Raw genomic sequence first — 19,072 nt, 5'->3', positions numbered from 1 at the left:
TTACTAAAGGACAGGCAAGCTTTTGTGTTCTTCAATTTTTTTTTTTTTCTTCTAAAAGAGACACCATTTTGCAATTAGAAAACAGAAATGTTAAGACACATACACTCGCAAGGCAGCAAGTAGGAAAGTTAAAGCCCACTTTCTGACCTAAAGTCCTCAGAGCCGGCAGAACAGATATACTGATCCAAGTAATTCCACTTGTACTCCTCTAGCCGTTCGTGGGAGAATTCTACCCAACAGGAGACGAACTCTGAGTCTGAGTGGGAAGGGCAGAGGCTGTAGGTATAGTGGATCTGTGCAGATTCATAAGGATACCTGAAAAACAAAGGGTATGCCCAGAAGTCCAAGAGAAGTCTCCCAATTCTCCACCTTTTCTGTATTAATACATATGACACCATCTTTGGTGTCATAACTATAGTAACCAACTCATCCTAGGGAACATATATTGGAGATTTCTCAATCCTGGTGTGGCACTGTGGGTTAATGTGCTGGGCTGCAAAGTCGGTTTGAACCTGGTTCAAGCTCACCAGCCGCTCCTTGGAAACGCTATACAGGGTCCTTATGGATCGGAATGGACTCGACAGCACTTTTCGGAGATTGTTGTTGTTGTTGTCAAGTGCCATTGAGTCAATTCAGACTCAGAGCAATCACGTATAGGGTTTCCAAAGAGCAGCTGGTGGGCTTGAACTGCTGTAAGATAAGCAGTCCAGTGCTTATCCTACAGTATCACACCAGGACTCCTTGGAGGTAGAGGAGCTATAACTCTAACACAATCTTTAAAAAGCAAAACAAAAAATGACTGTAAAAGAAAACCAACCACTCAATTTTTCGAAGTGTTTGAAGTATGTGTTATAAGGACAGTAGCAGAAAGCCTTAAATATCCAAGAACTCACTTGGGAAGGTAGCGGGTCACTGTGATGATCTTATCCTTAAGAGTCACTTTGTGGAAAGTTCTTCCCATACTTAGCCAGTACTGGTCCTCCTCCTCGGGGCGGTTTCGGGACACAAGACCTAACAGAGGGGGAAAAAATCATTTCCTCTATCTGGTTAAGGTTCAATCCTATTGCCTGCAATTGCTTTTCCCCAATAAAGATTCAGGAAAGGGGAAACAAAAGAGGCAATGTTTTCATTTATAGATATTATTCTTTTTTTTTTACAATGGTAAAATTAAGATGGTCTGCCAGGAAATAATTAGAAGGTTCATGTAAAAGTTAATATTGGGCACTATTTGTATACATGTGTGTGCCATTCATTGTACTAGAATTCTTTATGTAACTTTATCACTTCATTGTACTTTGACCCCGTGTACAAAAGAATGAAGCGCTATACCATCTGCACAACTGTTGCTATGTTTGAGCCCATTGTTCCAGCCATGGAGTTCCAATTATCTCATTGAAGGTCTTCCTCTTTTTTGCTGATCCTCTACATCACCAAGCATGATGTCCTTTTCCAAAGACTGATCCATCCTGATGACATGTTCAAAGTATGTAAGACAAAGTCTTGCCATCTTCGCATATAAGAAGCACTCTGGCTATACTTCTTCCAAGACAGACTTGTTCATTCTTCTGGTAGTCCGTGGTGTATTTAATACTCTTCATCAACACCATAACGCAAATGCATTAATTCTCCAGTTTTCCTTAATCGCTGTCCAACTTTCACATATGTATGAGGTGACTGAAAATACCATGGCTTAGGTCAGGTACAACTTAGTCTTCAAAGTGACAGCTTTGCTTTTGAACCTTTGCCTGTCACAATACAATGTTTAATTTCCTGCCTGCTGCTTCCATGGGTGTTGATTGTGGACCCAAGTAAAATGAACAACTTTAATTGTTTCTCCGTTTATCATGATGTTGATTTTCAGTCCAGTTGTAAGGATTTTCTTTACTTTGTGTTGAGCTGTAATCCATACTGAAGGCTTTAGTCTTTGATCTTAATCAGTAAGTGCTTTAATTCCTCTTCACTTTCAGTAAGCAAGGTTGTGCCATTTGCATACCAGAGCTCCTCCAGTACTGATGCTGTGTTCTTTATTAGTACAGCTTCTTGGATTATTTGCTCAGCATACAGACTGAGTAAGTATGAGAAAAGGAAACAACTCTGATGCACACCTTCCTGGATTTTAAACTACGCAGCATCCCCTTGTTTGAATGGCTGTCTCTTGGTATGTTCAGGTTTTGCATGAACACAGGTAAGTGTTCTGAAATTCCCATTCTTTGCATTGTTATCCACAATCTGTTAAGCTCCACAGTCAAATGCCTTTATATAATCAATAAAACACAGGTAATATCTTTCTGATATTCTCTGCTTTCAAGATCCAACTGACATCAGCAATGATATCCCTCATTCCACATCCTCTTCTGAAACCGGCTTGAATTTCTGGAAGTTCTCTGTCAATATAATGCTGCAACCATTTTATGAACAGTTTATTTACTATTCCTATCTATTTCTCTTTTTTAAAAATGGTATGGTGCTGCAGGATAACACACTAGACCACAAGGTCAATTTGAACCTCAAGGTGAGCAGCTGTTCCTTGTAAACCCAATACAGGGTTGCTGTGAGTTGGAACAGACTTAACGGCACTTAATAACAAGAGCATTGCCAGAGATGAGGACATGGAAAGACAGAGCAGCTGAGGACTCTTGACTCAGGGAAAGAGAAAGGCTGTGTGCACCAGCAGGCAAGCTTGCAGAATGCGCCGTTTGGTTGTTAAATAATTATATATTCCTGAGTGTTTTTGTATACATCAAAAACAAAAACAAAAATGAGGGAATAGAAGCAAATACTGTTGAATGACGATGCACAAAGGAGATTGTAATTATTGCAATGAAATGATGAGTGTAAAACCGATGTTCTCCCATGTAAACTATCACTCAATTCATAATAAAACTTAAGAAAAAAGGCTGAATCAGTTCCCTACCACCCCCCGCCCCCCCAAAAACCTGCCAAAACACATTTTTCAATTAAGCAGCACTTTCTTTTGAGGACAAGTTTCAAGGAAAGAAGTTACTCTTGATTAAAGAAAGAAAAACAAAGCCCTGAAGTTGGCAGATAGGTTTGTTACTGAACCAACAAGCAGCAGATTAGAACCTGAGGGTCCTGACAGCATCTAGATGACACATTCAAAAGTGAACAGCCTGAGGTCCTGGAAGAAAACTTCTTGAGTGACTGTTACCAGATTACGAGATGACTGTGGGAGCACCAGCTGCCTGCACAGCATCCAGGCCCTGACGCACGGCTCAACCAACCTAGCTCTCATCAATCCCACTTACAGGGTCACTATGAGAAGAACCAACTCCACAACACACAACAACAACTCCCAAACGAATGAGCCCTGGTGGCTCAGTGGTTAAGGCTGGTGGTTCGAACCAAGCAGCTACTCCAAGGGAGAAAAAAGATGTGGCAGTGTGCTTCTGCAGACTTGGAAATCCTACAGGGCAGTTCCATTCTGTTCTATAGAGTTGCTACACGTTGGAATTGGCAGTGGGTTTGGTTTTGGTTTTTTGGCATTCCCACATACTACATCATGCTGAGTCTTAAAGGATCATTGATTTATTTGCTGTAATTCCCCCTCCAAACATATTATGTTGCTTCTTCAGACTTTCTTTCTGGGCCACAATCAAAATTCCGTGAATTTGAAGGGAAAGATGTTCTGTGCTCATGGACTGAAAGATTTAATAGAGTGTCAAGATGTCAATATTACCCAAAGTGATCTACAGATACAAACCACCCTGATCACAATTCCAATAGCAGCCTCTACCTACATGGAAAAACGAATCCTCAGATCTACACTGAAAGATAAGAGACCTCAAACAGCCAAGGCAGTTTTGAAGAAAAACAAAAAAGTAGGAGACCTCACACATCCTGGCTTCAAAACCTACTTTCACAGTTACCTACAGTAATCGAAAGACCCAAGTACTGGCATAATGGCAGACACATAAACAAATGAAACAGAACTGACAACCAGAAATAAAAAAATATTCTAAACACCTGTGGTCAAATCCATTCAGTGGAGGAGGAACAATCCCTTCAACATATGGTGTTAGTAAAACTATGAATGAATGAAATTAAACAAGATCAATAACTCATTCCATACACAAAAACTAGGTCAGAATAGATTAAGAACTTAACATTAAATTTAATGCCTTACAAATGCTTAGAAGAAAATATAGGAGCAAACTTTTGGGACCAGTTTTTCAATGGCAGATTAGCAAACAAATGCATAAGCAACAGAAAAAAGGGAATAAAAGTTAAATACTTGTGCTCATCAAAAGACTTTATCCAAAGAGTAAAGCAACAGCCTATAGACTGGAAAAATCTTGGGAAACAATGTAATCAAAAAAGGTCTAATATCTAAATTACTGCTGCATAGAAAATGTTCACAACCTAACAACAAAAACAACCCATCAAAAACTGGGCAAAAGATATAAACACTTCACCAAAGACAATATTCAAACGGCCAATTTGTTGTTGTTGTTGTTAAGTGACATCGAGTCGATTCTAACCCAAGGAGTAGCTGGTGAGCTTGAACTGCTGACCTTGAGGTTCAAAGCGACTTGCAGTCCAGCACATTAACCTACGCTGCTACACCAGACCTCCTATGGCCAACTGTTGTTATGTGCCGTGGAGTCGGTTCCAACTCATAGCAATCCTGTACAGGGTTTCTGAGGCTGTAAATCTTTACAGGAGTAGAAAGCCTCATCTTTCGCCCACGGAACTGTTGGTAGTTTTGAACTGCTGACCATGAGGTTAGCAGCCCAATTCATAACCACTATGCTACCAGAATTTGTCATTTGCTAAGGAGCTCTGGTAGCATAGTAGTTATGCATCGGGCTGCGAACCTCAGGGTCAGCAGTTCGAAACTACCAGCTGTTCCGCTGGAGAAAGATGAGGCTCTCTACTCCTGTAAAGATATACAGCCTCGGAAATCCTGTACAGGGTCACTATGAGTCAGAACCGACTCCACGGCACATAACAACAACAACATTAGAGAAATGCAAATCAAAATGACAATGAGATATCGTTTTCCTCCCACTAGGATGGCTAAGATAATCATTTTTAAAAAGTTAGAAAAGAAAATAACAATTAGAAGTGATATGGAAAAATTGAAACCCTCATCCCTTTTTGGTGGGATTGCAAAATGGTACAGCTACACTGGAAAAGCCTGGTGTTTCTGTTGTTCAATGTTGTTGTATTGGTTCTGATTCATACAACCCTATATAGGGTAGCCGAGGAGCAGTTGGTGGGTTTGAACTGCTAACCTTGTAGTTTGCAGCTAGTGCTGACCCTACAGCGCCACACCAGGATTCCAGAGCTGTCATATAACTCAGCAATTCCACTGCTAAGTATATACCTCAGAGAGCTAATAGAAGTGACACAAACAGAAATATGTATATCTATGTTCATTGCAACACTATTCACAGTAGCAAAAAGATGGAAACAACTTGGTGGCAGAGGTGGTTATGTGCCATGGATTGGTTCCAAATCACAGCAACCCTGTATAGGGTTTCCAAGGCTGTAAATCTTTACGGGAGCAGAAAGCCTCATCTTCCTCCCTCATAGCGACTGAAAGTTTTCAACTGCTAACCTTGCAATTAGCAGTTCAACTTGAAACACACTACATTACCAGAGCCCATTAACAGATTGTTGTTGTTGTTGTTGGTATGTGCCGTGGAGTTGGTTCCGACTCATAGTGACCCTGTACAGGGTTTCCGAGGCTGTAAATTTTTACAGGAGCAGAAAGCCTCATCTTTCTCTCGCGGAACAGTTGGTAGTTTCGAACTGCTGACCTTGCAGCTCGCAGCCCGATTCATAACCACTACGCTTTAACAGATGAAGGAACAGTAAAATGTGGTACATACTTATAATGGAATACTACTCAGCACTGTAACCTGTTTCAGGAACTCATTTCTCTTTATTGCTGAGTGTTGTTGTTAAGTGCTGTGGGGTTGGTTCCAACTCATAGCGATCCTGTATAGGGTTTCTAAGATGTGACTGGTGGATTTGAACCACTGACCTTGTGGCTAGCAGTCCAGTGCTTATCCTACAGCACCGCACCAGGACTCCCATTTTACCTTTAAACTAAGTAACAGTTTAACCCAAAGAGTAAAGATTGACACCCTTGAGTATTATATATATTTTTAAAATAACAATATACACACCATTATCTTTTAATTCCATTTTTCCACAAACTTTTTGAAGCCCCTTCATGTATACGTGTATGTATATAAAAAAACAAAACATCAGCAGCTATTTTAAATGGATGAGATAATGGAGGGAAAGGAGATTAAGTAAGTGGAAATGAAATAACTAGAACAAAAGGACTGAGAATGTTTCACACAAAGCCAAGAACGTAACCAGTATCACTGACCATTATATCTAGAAACTGCAGAATGGGAGAAGGTTCTGCTGTGTACAGATTTACGAAAAATAAAACTTCGGTAAAAATTAATAAAATAAAAAAATGCCACTGAGAAGAAATGACAAAATTGTCACCCTGAGATATCTTTAAACCTTAAACCAAAACTATCCTGCTTCATCTTCAAACCAAACAACAGTTTCACTTAATCAGTCAAGAATTTCTGCTTTGAATACTGTGCTTTTTAAAAATATCATCTCTACGGGATCAAATTGGCAACAGAAACTGGAAAAGTTAGATAAGAAACTTAGAGAGTAGCAAGTTTATGTAAATGGTTGTTGTTGTTGTTGTTACAAACTGTCGAATCAGTTCAGACCTGTAGCCACCCTGTATAGTGTTGCCAAGAGTAGCCAGTAGGTTTGAACTGTCAACCCTGTGGCTAGCAAGATTACCACTCCATTACTTATCTACAGCGCCATACCAGGGCTCTATGTAAATGGTGTAGAATAGTATCACAAAAGATAGCAAAAATGGTTGCACAACTTGAGAAATGTAATCAATGTAACTGCATTGTACATGTAGAAATTGTTGAACTGGGTAATGTTTTGCTGTATATATTATCACTAAAAATAAAAAGATAAACAACCAAACAGCATCAAGTTACTGCTCATTAGAGTCTAGAATATGAATAGAAGCCAATATGCGATACATATCTTATGAGGCTTTCAAAGATAATCTGAAGGGAACCCAGAGCTTTGTCTGTAAAAGATGGAACCTGGACTGAATGACCACAAAGCTTCCCCTAACAGACTCAGACTTCTCTGATCCTCTGGCCAGCGATCTTTCAGTACAGGTTTTGAGCTAGATGTTTATGGAGAGGTGACCTCATTAACAGCATTAAGGAAGAGGGGTAAACTAGCTCATGCACTGTTCTGGGAAGAGACCTCTCTGCCTTCTGATTCCTGGCAGCCACACTTAATTCTCTCTTTTTGACTTATTTTAAAAGTGCTCTCCAGAGTCTAGCTCTAATTCAATCTGAGATACCAACTCTTTGTCACTTATTAGCCTCTGCCACTCAAGGACAATTCAATCCCCCTTCGAGTTGCTAAGTTTCAGTGATACACAACAACAACAAGAAAAATGAACCCAGTACAAAAAATAAAAAAACACTAAGTATAAACTTCAGATTTTGGTAACATCTAAGAACCAGCTGTATTATCAGGCTCTCTGCAAGATAAAATTCTAAACACTTCTCTTCAATGGTTTAAAATAGCTATTTCCAGCAGTTGCTGGATTACTAACAAGTTACAGTCCTAACTGTCTTTAATTTGAATTAGTACACAAATAAGAACCGTTAGATATTGAATGCCAGTCAGTCAAATGTTTACCTTAGTGTATAAAATACTGTAAATTGCTTTCAGATACACTAAAGCATCTTTCCCACAATAATAATACATTGTTGTTAGGTACCGTTGAGTCAGTTCTGACTCATAAAGGCTCTGTGCACAACAGTACAAAACACTGTTGGGTCCTACACCATCCTAACAATTGTTATGACATCTGAGCCCATTGCTGCTGCTACTGTGTCACTCCATCTCATTGGGGACCTTCCTCTTTTTTCACCAACCTTCCACTTTACCAAGCATAATGTCCTTCTTCAAGGGCTGGTCCCTCCTGATAATTTGTACAAAGTATGAGAGACAAAGTCTCACCAACCTGGCTTCTAAGGAGCATTCTGGTTGCACTTCTCCCAACACAGATTTGTTTGTTTTTTTGGCAGTCCATGATACTTTTAATATTCTCCTCTAACACCATAACTGGAAGGCCACAATTCTTCTAGTCTTCCTGATCCACTGTTCAACTTGCACATGCATATGAGGTAATTGAAAACACCATGGTTTAGGTCAGGCACACTTTAGTCCTCAAGATGGTATCTTTGCTCTTGAACACTTTAAGAGATCTTTTGCATCAGATCTGCCTAATGCAATACGTCATTTGATTTCTTGACTGTTGCTTCCATGAGTGTAGTTTGTGGATCCAAGCAAAATGAAGTCTTTGACAACTTCAATCTTTTCTCCAGTTATCATGTTGTTATTTATTGGTCTAATAATAATAACGTTATGCGTGCATGTCACAAAGTAGTGAGCATTTGTTATTACAAGCTATTGTGCACATATGTTCCTTGAATTCTTCAGATAATGGGCTTTAAAGGTTGTAGAAAAATCAGATGTTCCTAACTTGGGGACGGCCTGTATTATGTATTCTGACAGCTCAGTATTAGCTCAGTTGTCTACTACTCCTAGGTGTTGTTAAAGCCATAGGTCAAAAAGACCATTTAAGATAAATGAAACCTGAATATAAAGCCATGTGTGTGTGTGGGGGGGGGGGGGGGGGGGGGGGGTTGAAGTGTTGTGTTTAAACAATTATTCTAAACGTTTCAACTCTCTATTATCTTGAGACTATAGTTCCACTAATGGGGGGAGGGGTGGGAATATCCCATTCAATCAGAAAGGGAAGAAAGAATTCAAGGAGAAAAACTCACCGCGGCTATAGAGTGGGCTGCTGCTCAGTGGGGGCGGCACGATGGGGTTGGGTTTCTGGGCCTTGGGCTGCACTATGATTTGGTAGCCCTGCATGAGCCGCTGGCAAATGAACTCTTCAAACACCTGCTGGGCTGTCATCTGCACACCTTCCTCATCCCTCCTGAAAAAACAGACAGTTTCTCACATGGATACACGCTCGGCCCAGGGATATACTTAAGAGTCCACACTCCCATGCTTTGCTTTGCTTCATTTCCACAAATCACCGCTGATGATACAGCAGCTTACACAATCAACAACTTGTAAACCATCTTTGGAAGAAATCATCAATTCAAAGATGAAAAAACTCAACTAAAAACAAAAAAGGTAGGTAATTCAACACCCAACTGAGAAATCTAAGAAAAGAAAATCAGAGATTTAATGTGCTTCAAACAACTGCATTAGGAAATATGAGAAATAATCAGTGAGGAATTGGAAATTGTGATGGAGGCAGAGCAACAGTATGCTAAAGAGAAGTGAGCAGTTCTTGCATCATAAAATTTCCTCAATGCAGAAAGGACACAGGTTTGAAAGCTTGACACATTTCCTTCCACACATCTGGACTCCCCCCTCAATAAAGGCAGGGTGCACCTCTCCTCCAACACTGACCTGTCGATGTCGGTTTCTGGAAGGAGGTCATAACAGCCTTCTGTGTAGTCGTTCTGCAGGCCCTGACGGTCAGGGAAGTAGTCGGTGGTGAGGGGGAGGCACGCCGGAGTAGTGAGAGACTTCCAGTCCACTCCAACTGTGCAACAGAAGCCTGGCACTACAGGGGGAGCAGACAGTGTCAGAACTGCCTCATGTCACAGGGGGAAAAGACATGTGTGGTCGCCACAGCGGGTGTGGAATGTAGGGAGGAGTGGCAGTGGGCAAGATGGGGGAGTAACATTTATGGTGAAAGGTGATAGAATTGCCAGGGTAAGGAGAGAGAGGAGGAAAGGGGAGAGAGAGGGAGAAAGAAAAAGAGAAACAGAGTCTGTTAGACAATGCAGTGCACATGCTTATCCGATCTCTTCATGCAAATGGATTCAAGCTGATACATTAATTTTCCGCTGATCTTTAGCTACAGCCGCAATGCCAGTGAGGTTACTGCAGGGCCAGCAGAGTTATCTGTGAAGCAAGTCAACATTCCAAGAGCAGACCAGGGACTCAAGCTGCAACCTCTTCCCAGGACTGCAGAGGGGCTGGGGTGGGAACAGGAGAAGAGTTCAACCAGATTTCAGAATAAACAGCGTACAGCAGCAGAGTAAGGAATACTTTCAGAACTGCAAAACTGAGTCACAGATCCAAAGGGACAGGAAGAGAAATCAAGGAAGGATTGCGGGAAAGTTAGGAAGCCAGAACATTAAGACACAAGAGTTAACAATTCAGACAGGAAAGATGTGGTCAGCAGTGTGGGCTCCACCACATGATGTGTCCAGAAATGCCTTCTCTCCAGTTAAATCAGGGCCCTAAGGACATTCTGGATTGGAGAACCGCTGTGGGAGCCTGTCCTAAGTATTATATGATGTTGCAGCATCACTGGCCTCTTCCTACTAAATACCAGTATTGTCCCCCAGTTGTGACACCAAAGATGTCCCCAGATATCGCCAAGTGTTCACTGGAAGGGTAAAGCCACCCCTGGTGGAGAACCACTGAGTTCAAGTAAGAGGGGCATTACATTTATTTAAGTAATTTAAATAAAGATTATTTACATCTCTGTACAAGGGAGAACTATGAAGTAGAAAAAATCCATGTCTTTGCCTCTGACTCCTGAGCAGGATACTCAGCATATACATTGTAGTGTAGGACCTCTTGTCACATCAGACTTCATGCTGTCTCCACAAAGCAGGGGAGGTGGCACTATAAAGACATGGCCAAATTGTACTTCCAAGAGGTCACTTATGGTAGCAGAGTTGGGACCAGAAGCCTCTCTGTTCAAGGATATTTCTGCAGTGTGGGACACATACACACTACCTAGCACCACCAGGAGTTAAAGAACCAGAGAAGACCCATGTCACAGTGGGGAATGGGGCCTGTGCAGCACTAGCACCCTGGGGAGAGATGATTTGATCTGCACTAGATCTAACTTCACAGTCTAGAATGGTCTTGTCAACCTATCAATACTCGAGGAACTTGGGACATAGCCCAGAATTACCTCATCAATCACCCTAATTTCCCTATATAGCAGATGAAAGGGTGCACTTGTTCCTTCTTCCTGGTTAGAACCAGTAACAGGAAGAAGAGATTAGACCAGAGTCTCAGTGGGAAAGGCAAAAACAGAAGACAGCAGTATCTTCATTTGCTCTTAGCTCATTCTGGCCCTCCTCAGCATCCATGATTTACAAAAAGCTGCTAGAAATTATTTTCTGCTAAGCACACACCAAGATACAGAGAATTCAAGTGCCTGGTCCAAGATCCCATGGTAAGAACAGCTTCTTGATTCTTAGTTTAATGACATTCTGTCTCCAGTTTGTGGCATCTAGGAAAGAGCCCCCTTTCTTCTGGCACTGCAAAGAGAGCCTCAGAGAGATCCCACCCCAGAACCGTTAAATTAGCAATGATAAACACAACTGACACAAAATCCAGTGCTGGGGATTTGGAGAAATAGGTTTATCTATTTATGCTAGCAGCTTGCTGAAAAATAATCAATCTGACAACCATGCTTTGGGGAATATATTTCAAATACAAGAACCAAAAGAAAAAATACATCTATTATACTAACCATGAAATCTGCATTATATGTTTTAACTACAAAAAAAAAAACCTGAAAACCCTCCAAATGGCCACCAATAGAAAAATGGTTATTCAAGCTAAGACATAATAATAATGTGATACAACTGTTTTAAAACTAATAGGAGGGATCAGCACTGGACTGCTAAATACAAGGTCAGTGGTTCAAACCCACCAGCTGCTCCTTGGAAACCCTATACAGGGTCACTATGAGGAGTCGGAACTGACTCAACAGCACACAACAACAACACAGCAGGAGGGATCTGTAGAAAGAATGAAAGGATTATTAAATTAGCCATAAATGGGGACAAGATAGGCTCAGTGATGTGTATGCAGTAGTGACAGCTAAGTTAGTCTAACAGAAAGTAGGTTGCTTCTCTGTTATTTTGCTGTTGTAGTGATTTACCTGCTCTTACTGCAGAGCTATTTGAATAGACAAGATGTTCAAAACAAATGCCTCCAACCAAACACTTGCAAAGGTTTTGAAAAATGGACATATTACAAAGTCACTTCAACTAATTAATCTTTTTTGTTGCTGTTGTTATTAAGTGCCACTGAGTTGGTTCCGACTCATAGTGATCCTGCATAGGGTTTACAAAGAGCGGCTGGTGAGTTCCAACCGCTGATCTTACAGTTAAAACCAACCTTACAGCCTGGCACATTAACCCACAGTGTCATATGTTGTTGTTGTTGTTGTTAAGTGCCGTCAAGTCGGTTCCGACCCATAGCGACCCTGTACAGGGTTTCCGAGGGTGTAAATCCTTACAGTGTCATATAGGTCTTTTAATTTTTAGCAAACATAAAACTACTTATTTAGGTTTAGTTCACTCAACAGTCATTCTATGTTTTGGAAATTTCTTCCTCAAATCAAGACTTTCTGGAACATGAATTAGAACTCATTACTTTAAAAGAAAAAGGGCTCCAGGTCTTCCTATTATTTCCCTCTAACTCTTCCCCAAAGCCATTATTAGGCATTTAAGGCCTCAGGGTCAGCTCAGGAAAGGCATGAGGGGCTTGTGGGACTTCTGGTCATTCTTCCCCTGTGCCCCTGGATCACATCCAAGAGTACTCCACTGTCCCTTTACTCAGAGATCTGGAGGACCAGTCTCCCTTCAACACATTGCCTTCTGAACCCCAGAGATGCATGGATTTCCTCTTCCCACAGGACTCTCTCTTGCTTCCAGATGCTCTGACCACCCGCCTCCCCACCTCCCCAGTGAGTTGCTCCCTCTTACTTGGGTCTGGAGAGGTAGAAACACTGTCCTCTACAGTGTCTTTATTCTGGGTCCTAGGATTCATGCCTATGGAAAGATGCAAACAGCTTATATTAATGAGGGTCGTTCTACATCGCCCCCCCACCAAAAAAAAAAAGTTCTGTATAACTATGGTTGAGAAAACCCAAAATTATAGCTAAAAATAAAAATGTGAACCAACTGCAAATTCTGTGCTGAATATTTCAAACAGCACAAAAGAATCAATCAAAGGAAAATGAGCAGTCTAAAATTTGGAAATGAGCCAGAACATTACTCTGATGTTTTTCACCATTTGTTGAAAGAGACCCTTAGTGCACATGTACACACACACACACAAACTAACCCACCAACTATTTTAAGAAAATAGATATGTTTCAAAGTCATTTCAACTAATTAATGCAATGTCTAGCAAATGTAACCTATTTTAGTCCACTCGGCACCCTATCTTCTAGAAATTTCTTCCTCAAATCATGACTTTCTGAAACATGAAATAGAACTCATGGCTTTAAGAGGAAAACTGTGATTTAGCATATAACTGGGATAAAAGGAAAAACTGAAAGATGCTTTGATATGCAATTTGACTATGTTATTATTATCAATATAGATTACGCAATTTGTTATTGTCACTAAGTTGGTTTCGACTCACAGTGGCCCTGTATACAAGGTGTGGCTGATGGCTTTGAACGGCCAACTATACGGTTAGCAGTCCAGTGCTTATCCAAAAGTGCCACACCAGGTCTCTGATAAGTAGAATTTAAAAGGATTGGAAGGATCCTTGCCAAACTATTGACAGTGGTTATCTCTGAAAAGAAAGTAGGAGGAAGGAATGGAGTTAAAAGAGAATCTTTGAGTCATCTGAACCGTTTGTAGCACGAATATATATTTGTAACTTTCTTGTGAAATTTTTTATAAGATGATGTCTTAAGCAAAGAGTCTGTAAGATGTGACAACAAAAACATGATCCATAAAAGAAACCATTGACATACTAGATGTCATCAAATGAAAACCTTTTGTTCTGTATAAAAATGAAAAGACAAGTTACAACCTGGAAGAAAATACTTGTGAATCACAACTTGTATCCAGAATATAAAAAGAACTCTTAAAACTAAAGAACAAGAAAGAAAAGAAGTAAAAAGTTAAGAAAATGGGCAAAAGATTTGAACAGATACATCACCAAATAACATACTGTTGTAGTTGTTAAGTGCCATCGAGTAAGTTGCAACTCATAGAGACTCTATATGGGGTTTCTGAGGCTATAAATTTTGGCAGGAACAGAAAGCCTCATTTTTTGCCTATGAAAAGTGTTCAAACCACCAACCCTGTGCTTATCCTACAGATCCACCATACTCCCAATAACATATACAGAAGGTGAATACGCACATAAAAAGATGGTCAACATTAGTCATTAGACAAATAATCAAAAGAAAACCCAATGAGATACCTCTACACACCTGTCTGAATGCTGAACCAGCCATACCAAGTGCTGACAAGGATGCAGAATACCTGAGCCCTCCTACACTACTTGGAAAACAGTCAGCCATTTCTAAAAAAGTAAAATATATACTTACCATTTTACCTAGTTAATCCTGCTCCAAGGAATTTGCCCAAGAAAAATGAAAATGTGTGCTCACACAAAAACTTTTTATGTAAATGTTTATACTGACGTTATTTATACTCATCCCAAACTGGAAACCACCCAAATGCCTTTCAACTGGCCAATGGAGAAACAAACTGAGGCACATCTATACTACAACATATTGTTTCTGCTAAGTGACAGCAACTCAATTCTGACTTACAGTGACCATAGGTACTACAGAACGAAACACTGCCCGGGGTCCTGTACCATTTTCGCAATAGTTCCTGTGTGTGAGTTCATTGTTGTAGCCACTGTGTCAATCCATCCTGTTGGGGTGGGAGGTCTTCCTTTTTTTCACTGACCCTCAGTTTACTAAGCATGAAGTTCTTTTTCATGGACAAGTCCCTCCTGACAACATGTCCGAAGTATGGGAGACAAAGTCTTATCATCCTCACTTCTGATGAGCATTCTGGCGTTACTTCTTCCAAAATAGATTTGCTTGTTCTTCTGGAAGTCCACAGTTAATTTCAATATTCTTTGCCAACAGCATAATTTAAATGCATCAATTTTCTTTCCATCTTCCTTACTCCTTATCCAATTTTCATATGCATATGAGGCAAATGAAGATCCCATAGCTTGGGTCAGGTGCACCTTAAGTTCTCAGTGACATCTTTGCTCTTTAACACTTTAAAGAGGTTTTTTTTCAGCAGGTTTACCCAAAGTAATACACATTGTTTGATTTCTTGACTTCTGTTTCCATGGGCATTGATTGTGGATCCAAATAAAAGGAAATCCTTAACAATTTCAATATAGGCTGTTTTATCATGATGTTGCTTATCGGTCCATACGACGGCATGCTACTTGGCAATACAAAGGAATGAACTACAGATACAACAACCTGCAAGAATCCACCTGAAATGCATTAGGCTGAGTGAAAGAAGTCAAACTCAAAAGGCTACAGATTGTATGACTCCGCAGACATGACTTTCTGGAAAAGGCAAAACTAGAGGTACAGAAAATAGAGCCGTGGTTGCCAGGAGACAGGGGGAGGGATTGAGTACAAGCATACTGTAAAGGAATTTTGGGGGGTAGTGAAAATGTTATCTTGATGTGGTGGTGATTATATAACTACCAAAATTAATAGAACTGTATATCAGTTATAGTAGATTTTATTGAATGTAAATGTTTAAATATGACGGGGTTAAAAAAAATTTTTAATTAAAAAGATGCCCCTTAGTCAAGAAAATCTTGTAACTTTTTTGTTGTTGTTAAGTGCCTTCAGTAGATTTTGTGTTGTTTTCACAAAATATTTTTTATTATGCTACTCTGCTCCACACATGAGAGTTCACTAAACAGCACACTTAAACTTCATTTAAATTTTAAATATAATTTATAGATGGCATCAGGCAGATGAGCCTCTTCCACCAATCCCCTGTGAAACGTAGGTTTCTGCCTATTAGAAAAGTCTCTTTCCTGGAAGTTCTGGGTTACGGAACGGATTTACCACATTACTCGATGGACCCCAGAAAGTCACCCGTGGTCAGCTAGGTAGAGGGAGACGATATGATAACGACTAAGCCTCCAGCGCCGCTTTATATGCTTTATACCACGTGGTCGGGACGTCCCAACAGTGACTTCTAATGGGACAGCGGTCACTTAGAAAGGTAGCAATTTCTTCATCAGTCATTTCCTGACGGTCCTCTGGCAAAATGGTATTCTTCCAGAATGAACTCATCCTTAGCCTTTTATCTGCAAATTCAAAGGCCGTTACATTTTCCAGTTCACTTAGTGGCTGTGAACTTGGCGTGAAGCCGATGGAGCCATCTGCTGGACGAAGGAGCCATCTGCCAGACTGACGGTGCGAAGTGGCGCACCCAGCATGGAGGCCGCCATCTTGTCCGCTGTAAATGTCAAAACGCTACCTTCGTAATTTTTATTACTAGTTATCTTATTCGAACATGTATTTTATTAAGGCAGATAAATACAGTAATCCATTTCATTCAAAACCACACCATGAAGTAGATATGAGACAAGAATTAAGACATTTTTCAGATAACAAAATCTAGGCTCAGAGAAGTTAAATAACATTGAAGCTTTACAAAGTGAGTAGGTAGAACCCACTTTAAGCTCCAGGTCAGACTTGAGGCTGATTTTCCATCAGCTCTATGACCACTCTTTTTATTTCCCAACTATCCATCTGGGGCATCAATTTTCAACTCCTAGAAACATAATTTGTTCTTTGTTAATTTCCAAAGGCATGTGAAGCTAGTTTCTGAAACTATCAATATCTGTTTTCATGCACCCATAAGGCATGAGCATACATCAACAATGAGGTGGATCTTCTTGGTTCACCTGAGAACTGCTATGTCAGTAATAATTAAACTGACATTTCCAAAAGCAATGAGCAATTACTATTCTGTAGGGGACAATGTTTATTTGAATGTTAAGTTTATGCATTAGATCACCTGTTTGTAAAGTTAGTTATATGAACTTATATTGAAACTTTCACATTTTGGAAAACAACAAAACCAAAACACTAATTTAAAAGATCGATGAGACAACTGTAATGTTTACATGGAAAAAACAGTTCAATTTATAATCCTGTGAGTAACTGTTCAAGTTCATGGATGCAACCAATAAAAACGTTCTCTGAGCAGCTTTGACTAAAAGGCCACAAGCAGACCTTTCCTATCTCTAATCAGTACAGGTCCATTTAAGTCTACTACACCCTGACAATATTTTAAGTAAACCGTAATTTTTAAAAATGTAAAGAAGGAAATAATCTTGTAAGGAATTCTAGTAAACTACATACACGGGTTCCTTGTAGTCCATGGTTACCGCACAGCCTCTTCCACTGGTTCTGTCTTTGAAGTTCTATTTTTAGTGGTTAAACTCACTGTTGGCATATGAAGACCCTCACCCACCTAACATGACAGAGGTGAAACCTCAGTCAGCTTGTTCTAACTCAACATTTGCAAATGAAACCTCACTTTCAAAGTTCTATGTCAGACATACAGCTTGAAGAGCCACTGTCGAGAAGAGCCATCTCAGGCTCTCTTTAGACATCTCTTCAAGAAGTCTGACCACGTTCTCTGGTTGTTTACCTCAAGGCCAAAAAAGATGATCCATATACACTCCCAAACCCACATCTAGAAGCCAGAATTGGGTCCGGTTGTCTCTCTCCCCATTGGGCTACAGAGACGGCACTTATTCATAAAAACCCCAACCTGACCTGGCTGAGAACATCTGAAGGCCCTTTCTTTGAGCTTCAATGAGTTATGAGTTACTTTTGACATCAGCTCTCAAGCCAAATCTGCCACATGTGCCTAGTGTTGTTTTAAGTGCTGTCAAGTTAGTTTCCAACTCACAGCAACCCTAAAAAGTGTTTCAGAGGAGTGGCTGGTGAGGTTGAACCAACAATCTCATGGTTAGCAGTCCAGTGCTTATCTTACAGCACCACACTTGTGTCTAACACTCAACACAAATTTTGAGTCCCAATACTAGAAAGAAAAAAAATGACATTTATTTTCTTCTGAAGAATTACCTAGAGCCTCGTCCATGTGGTGTCCAGTTAAAGAACAGAGGTACAAAAACTATCTCTCTAATCCAACTCATTACCTGGTTCCTGCTGGGCAACATGTTGAAAAAACATGTGAACAGTAGTAGAGCTAAGAGTAAGTAGCTTAAAAATGAAATTCTACAGGGCCAGGAGGGAAACCCACAGAGACGCCACCCAGTGTGTGCCATGACTCACATATGAATCACATCCAAATGCAGAACTCTTGAGTCACCCATCAGTGCCTGCAGATGGTGCAAACTGCCCGCTGAGGGGAGGTGAAGGTGGGATCACGGATGAGGTTTTCCTGTTTTCATTCCTGGTTGTTTGAAATGAAATGAAATGCTAACTAGTTGTTTATTAATACCTCAACTAGCTCCCAAACAATGACTTGGTATGGCAATGCTGCCCTTAAAAACCCCAACTTGCTTTTGATCCTGGCTACGACTCTGTGGGGCAAGCAGGCAGGTGTTCAGAATCAAGAAGTCTGGCCATGACACAGATGAAGAACATGAGGTTCAACAGAGGCTGAAGTCAACATTGACCCCAAACAAAACTCAGAAGGCAGGAAAGGTATCGTAGTGGATAAGGGGAACCTAAGGAGGAAGGGAGCAGAATGTTGTTATAATGAGTGAATTGCAACTGTTGAGAAACAAAATGTGTATAAATTGTTGAATGGATAACAAATTTGCTCAGTAATCTTTCACAAAAACCACAATAAATAAATAAAAGGAACCAGGGAAGAAGGGGGGCGTGGAGAGTAATGCTAATCCCCAACTACCAGTGAGGAGCAAGACTCGTTGTTGTTAAGTGTCATTGAGCCTGTTTCGACTCACAGAGACCCTGTATAGGGTTTCCAAGGAGCAGCTGGTGAGGTTGAACTGCTGACCCTGCGGTTCAAACCAACCTTGCAGTCTAGTGCATTAACCCACAGCACCATACCAGGACTCCACGCTTGTTGTTGTTGTTGTCAGGTGCCATCGAGTCGGAACCGACTCATAGCGACCCCATGCACAGCAGAACGAAACAATGCTCGATCCTGGG

The 19,072-nt window shown here is 40.6% G+C and overlaps 1 protein-coding gene across 6 annotated transcripts in view; it reads right to left on the bottom strand.

Annotated features, from left to right (window-relative positions):
* Positions 1-19,072, bottom strand: part of DEPDC5 (DEP domain containing 5) — a 151,484-nt gene that overhangs the window by 55,109 nt on the left and 77,303 nt on the right. For 3 of the 6 annotated variants that reach the window (XM_006869286.1, XM_006869282.1, XM_006869285.1), the window contains 5 exons: positions 12,879-12,944; positions 9,541-9,724; positions 8,895-9,055; positions 894-1,011; positions 148-315 (listed from right to left, as the gene is read on the bottom strand). In XM_006869286.1, the coding sequence (XP_006869348.1) occupies positions 148-315; positions 894-1,011; positions 8,895-9,055; positions 9,541-9,724; positions 12,879-12,944 (697 nt within the window). Of the gene's footprint in view, positions 1-147; positions 316-893; positions 1,012-8,894; positions 9,056-9,540; positions 9,725-12,878; positions 12,965-19,072 lie in introns of all 6 variants that reach the window. The other 3 variants (XM_006869283.1, XM_006869284.1, XM_006869287.1) reach the window with 2 other exon arrangements.

Source organism: Chrysochloris asiatica, unplaced genomic scaffold (assembly GCF_000296735.1).
Source record: "Chrysochloris asiatica unplaced genomic scaffold, ChrAsi1.0 scaffold00128, whole genome shotgun sequence".
NCBI lineage: Eukaryota > Metazoa > Chordata > Mammalia > Afrosoricida > Chrysochloridae > Chrysochloris > Chrysochloris asiatica.
This window is presented reverse-complemented; position numbering and strand designations above follow the sequence as displayed.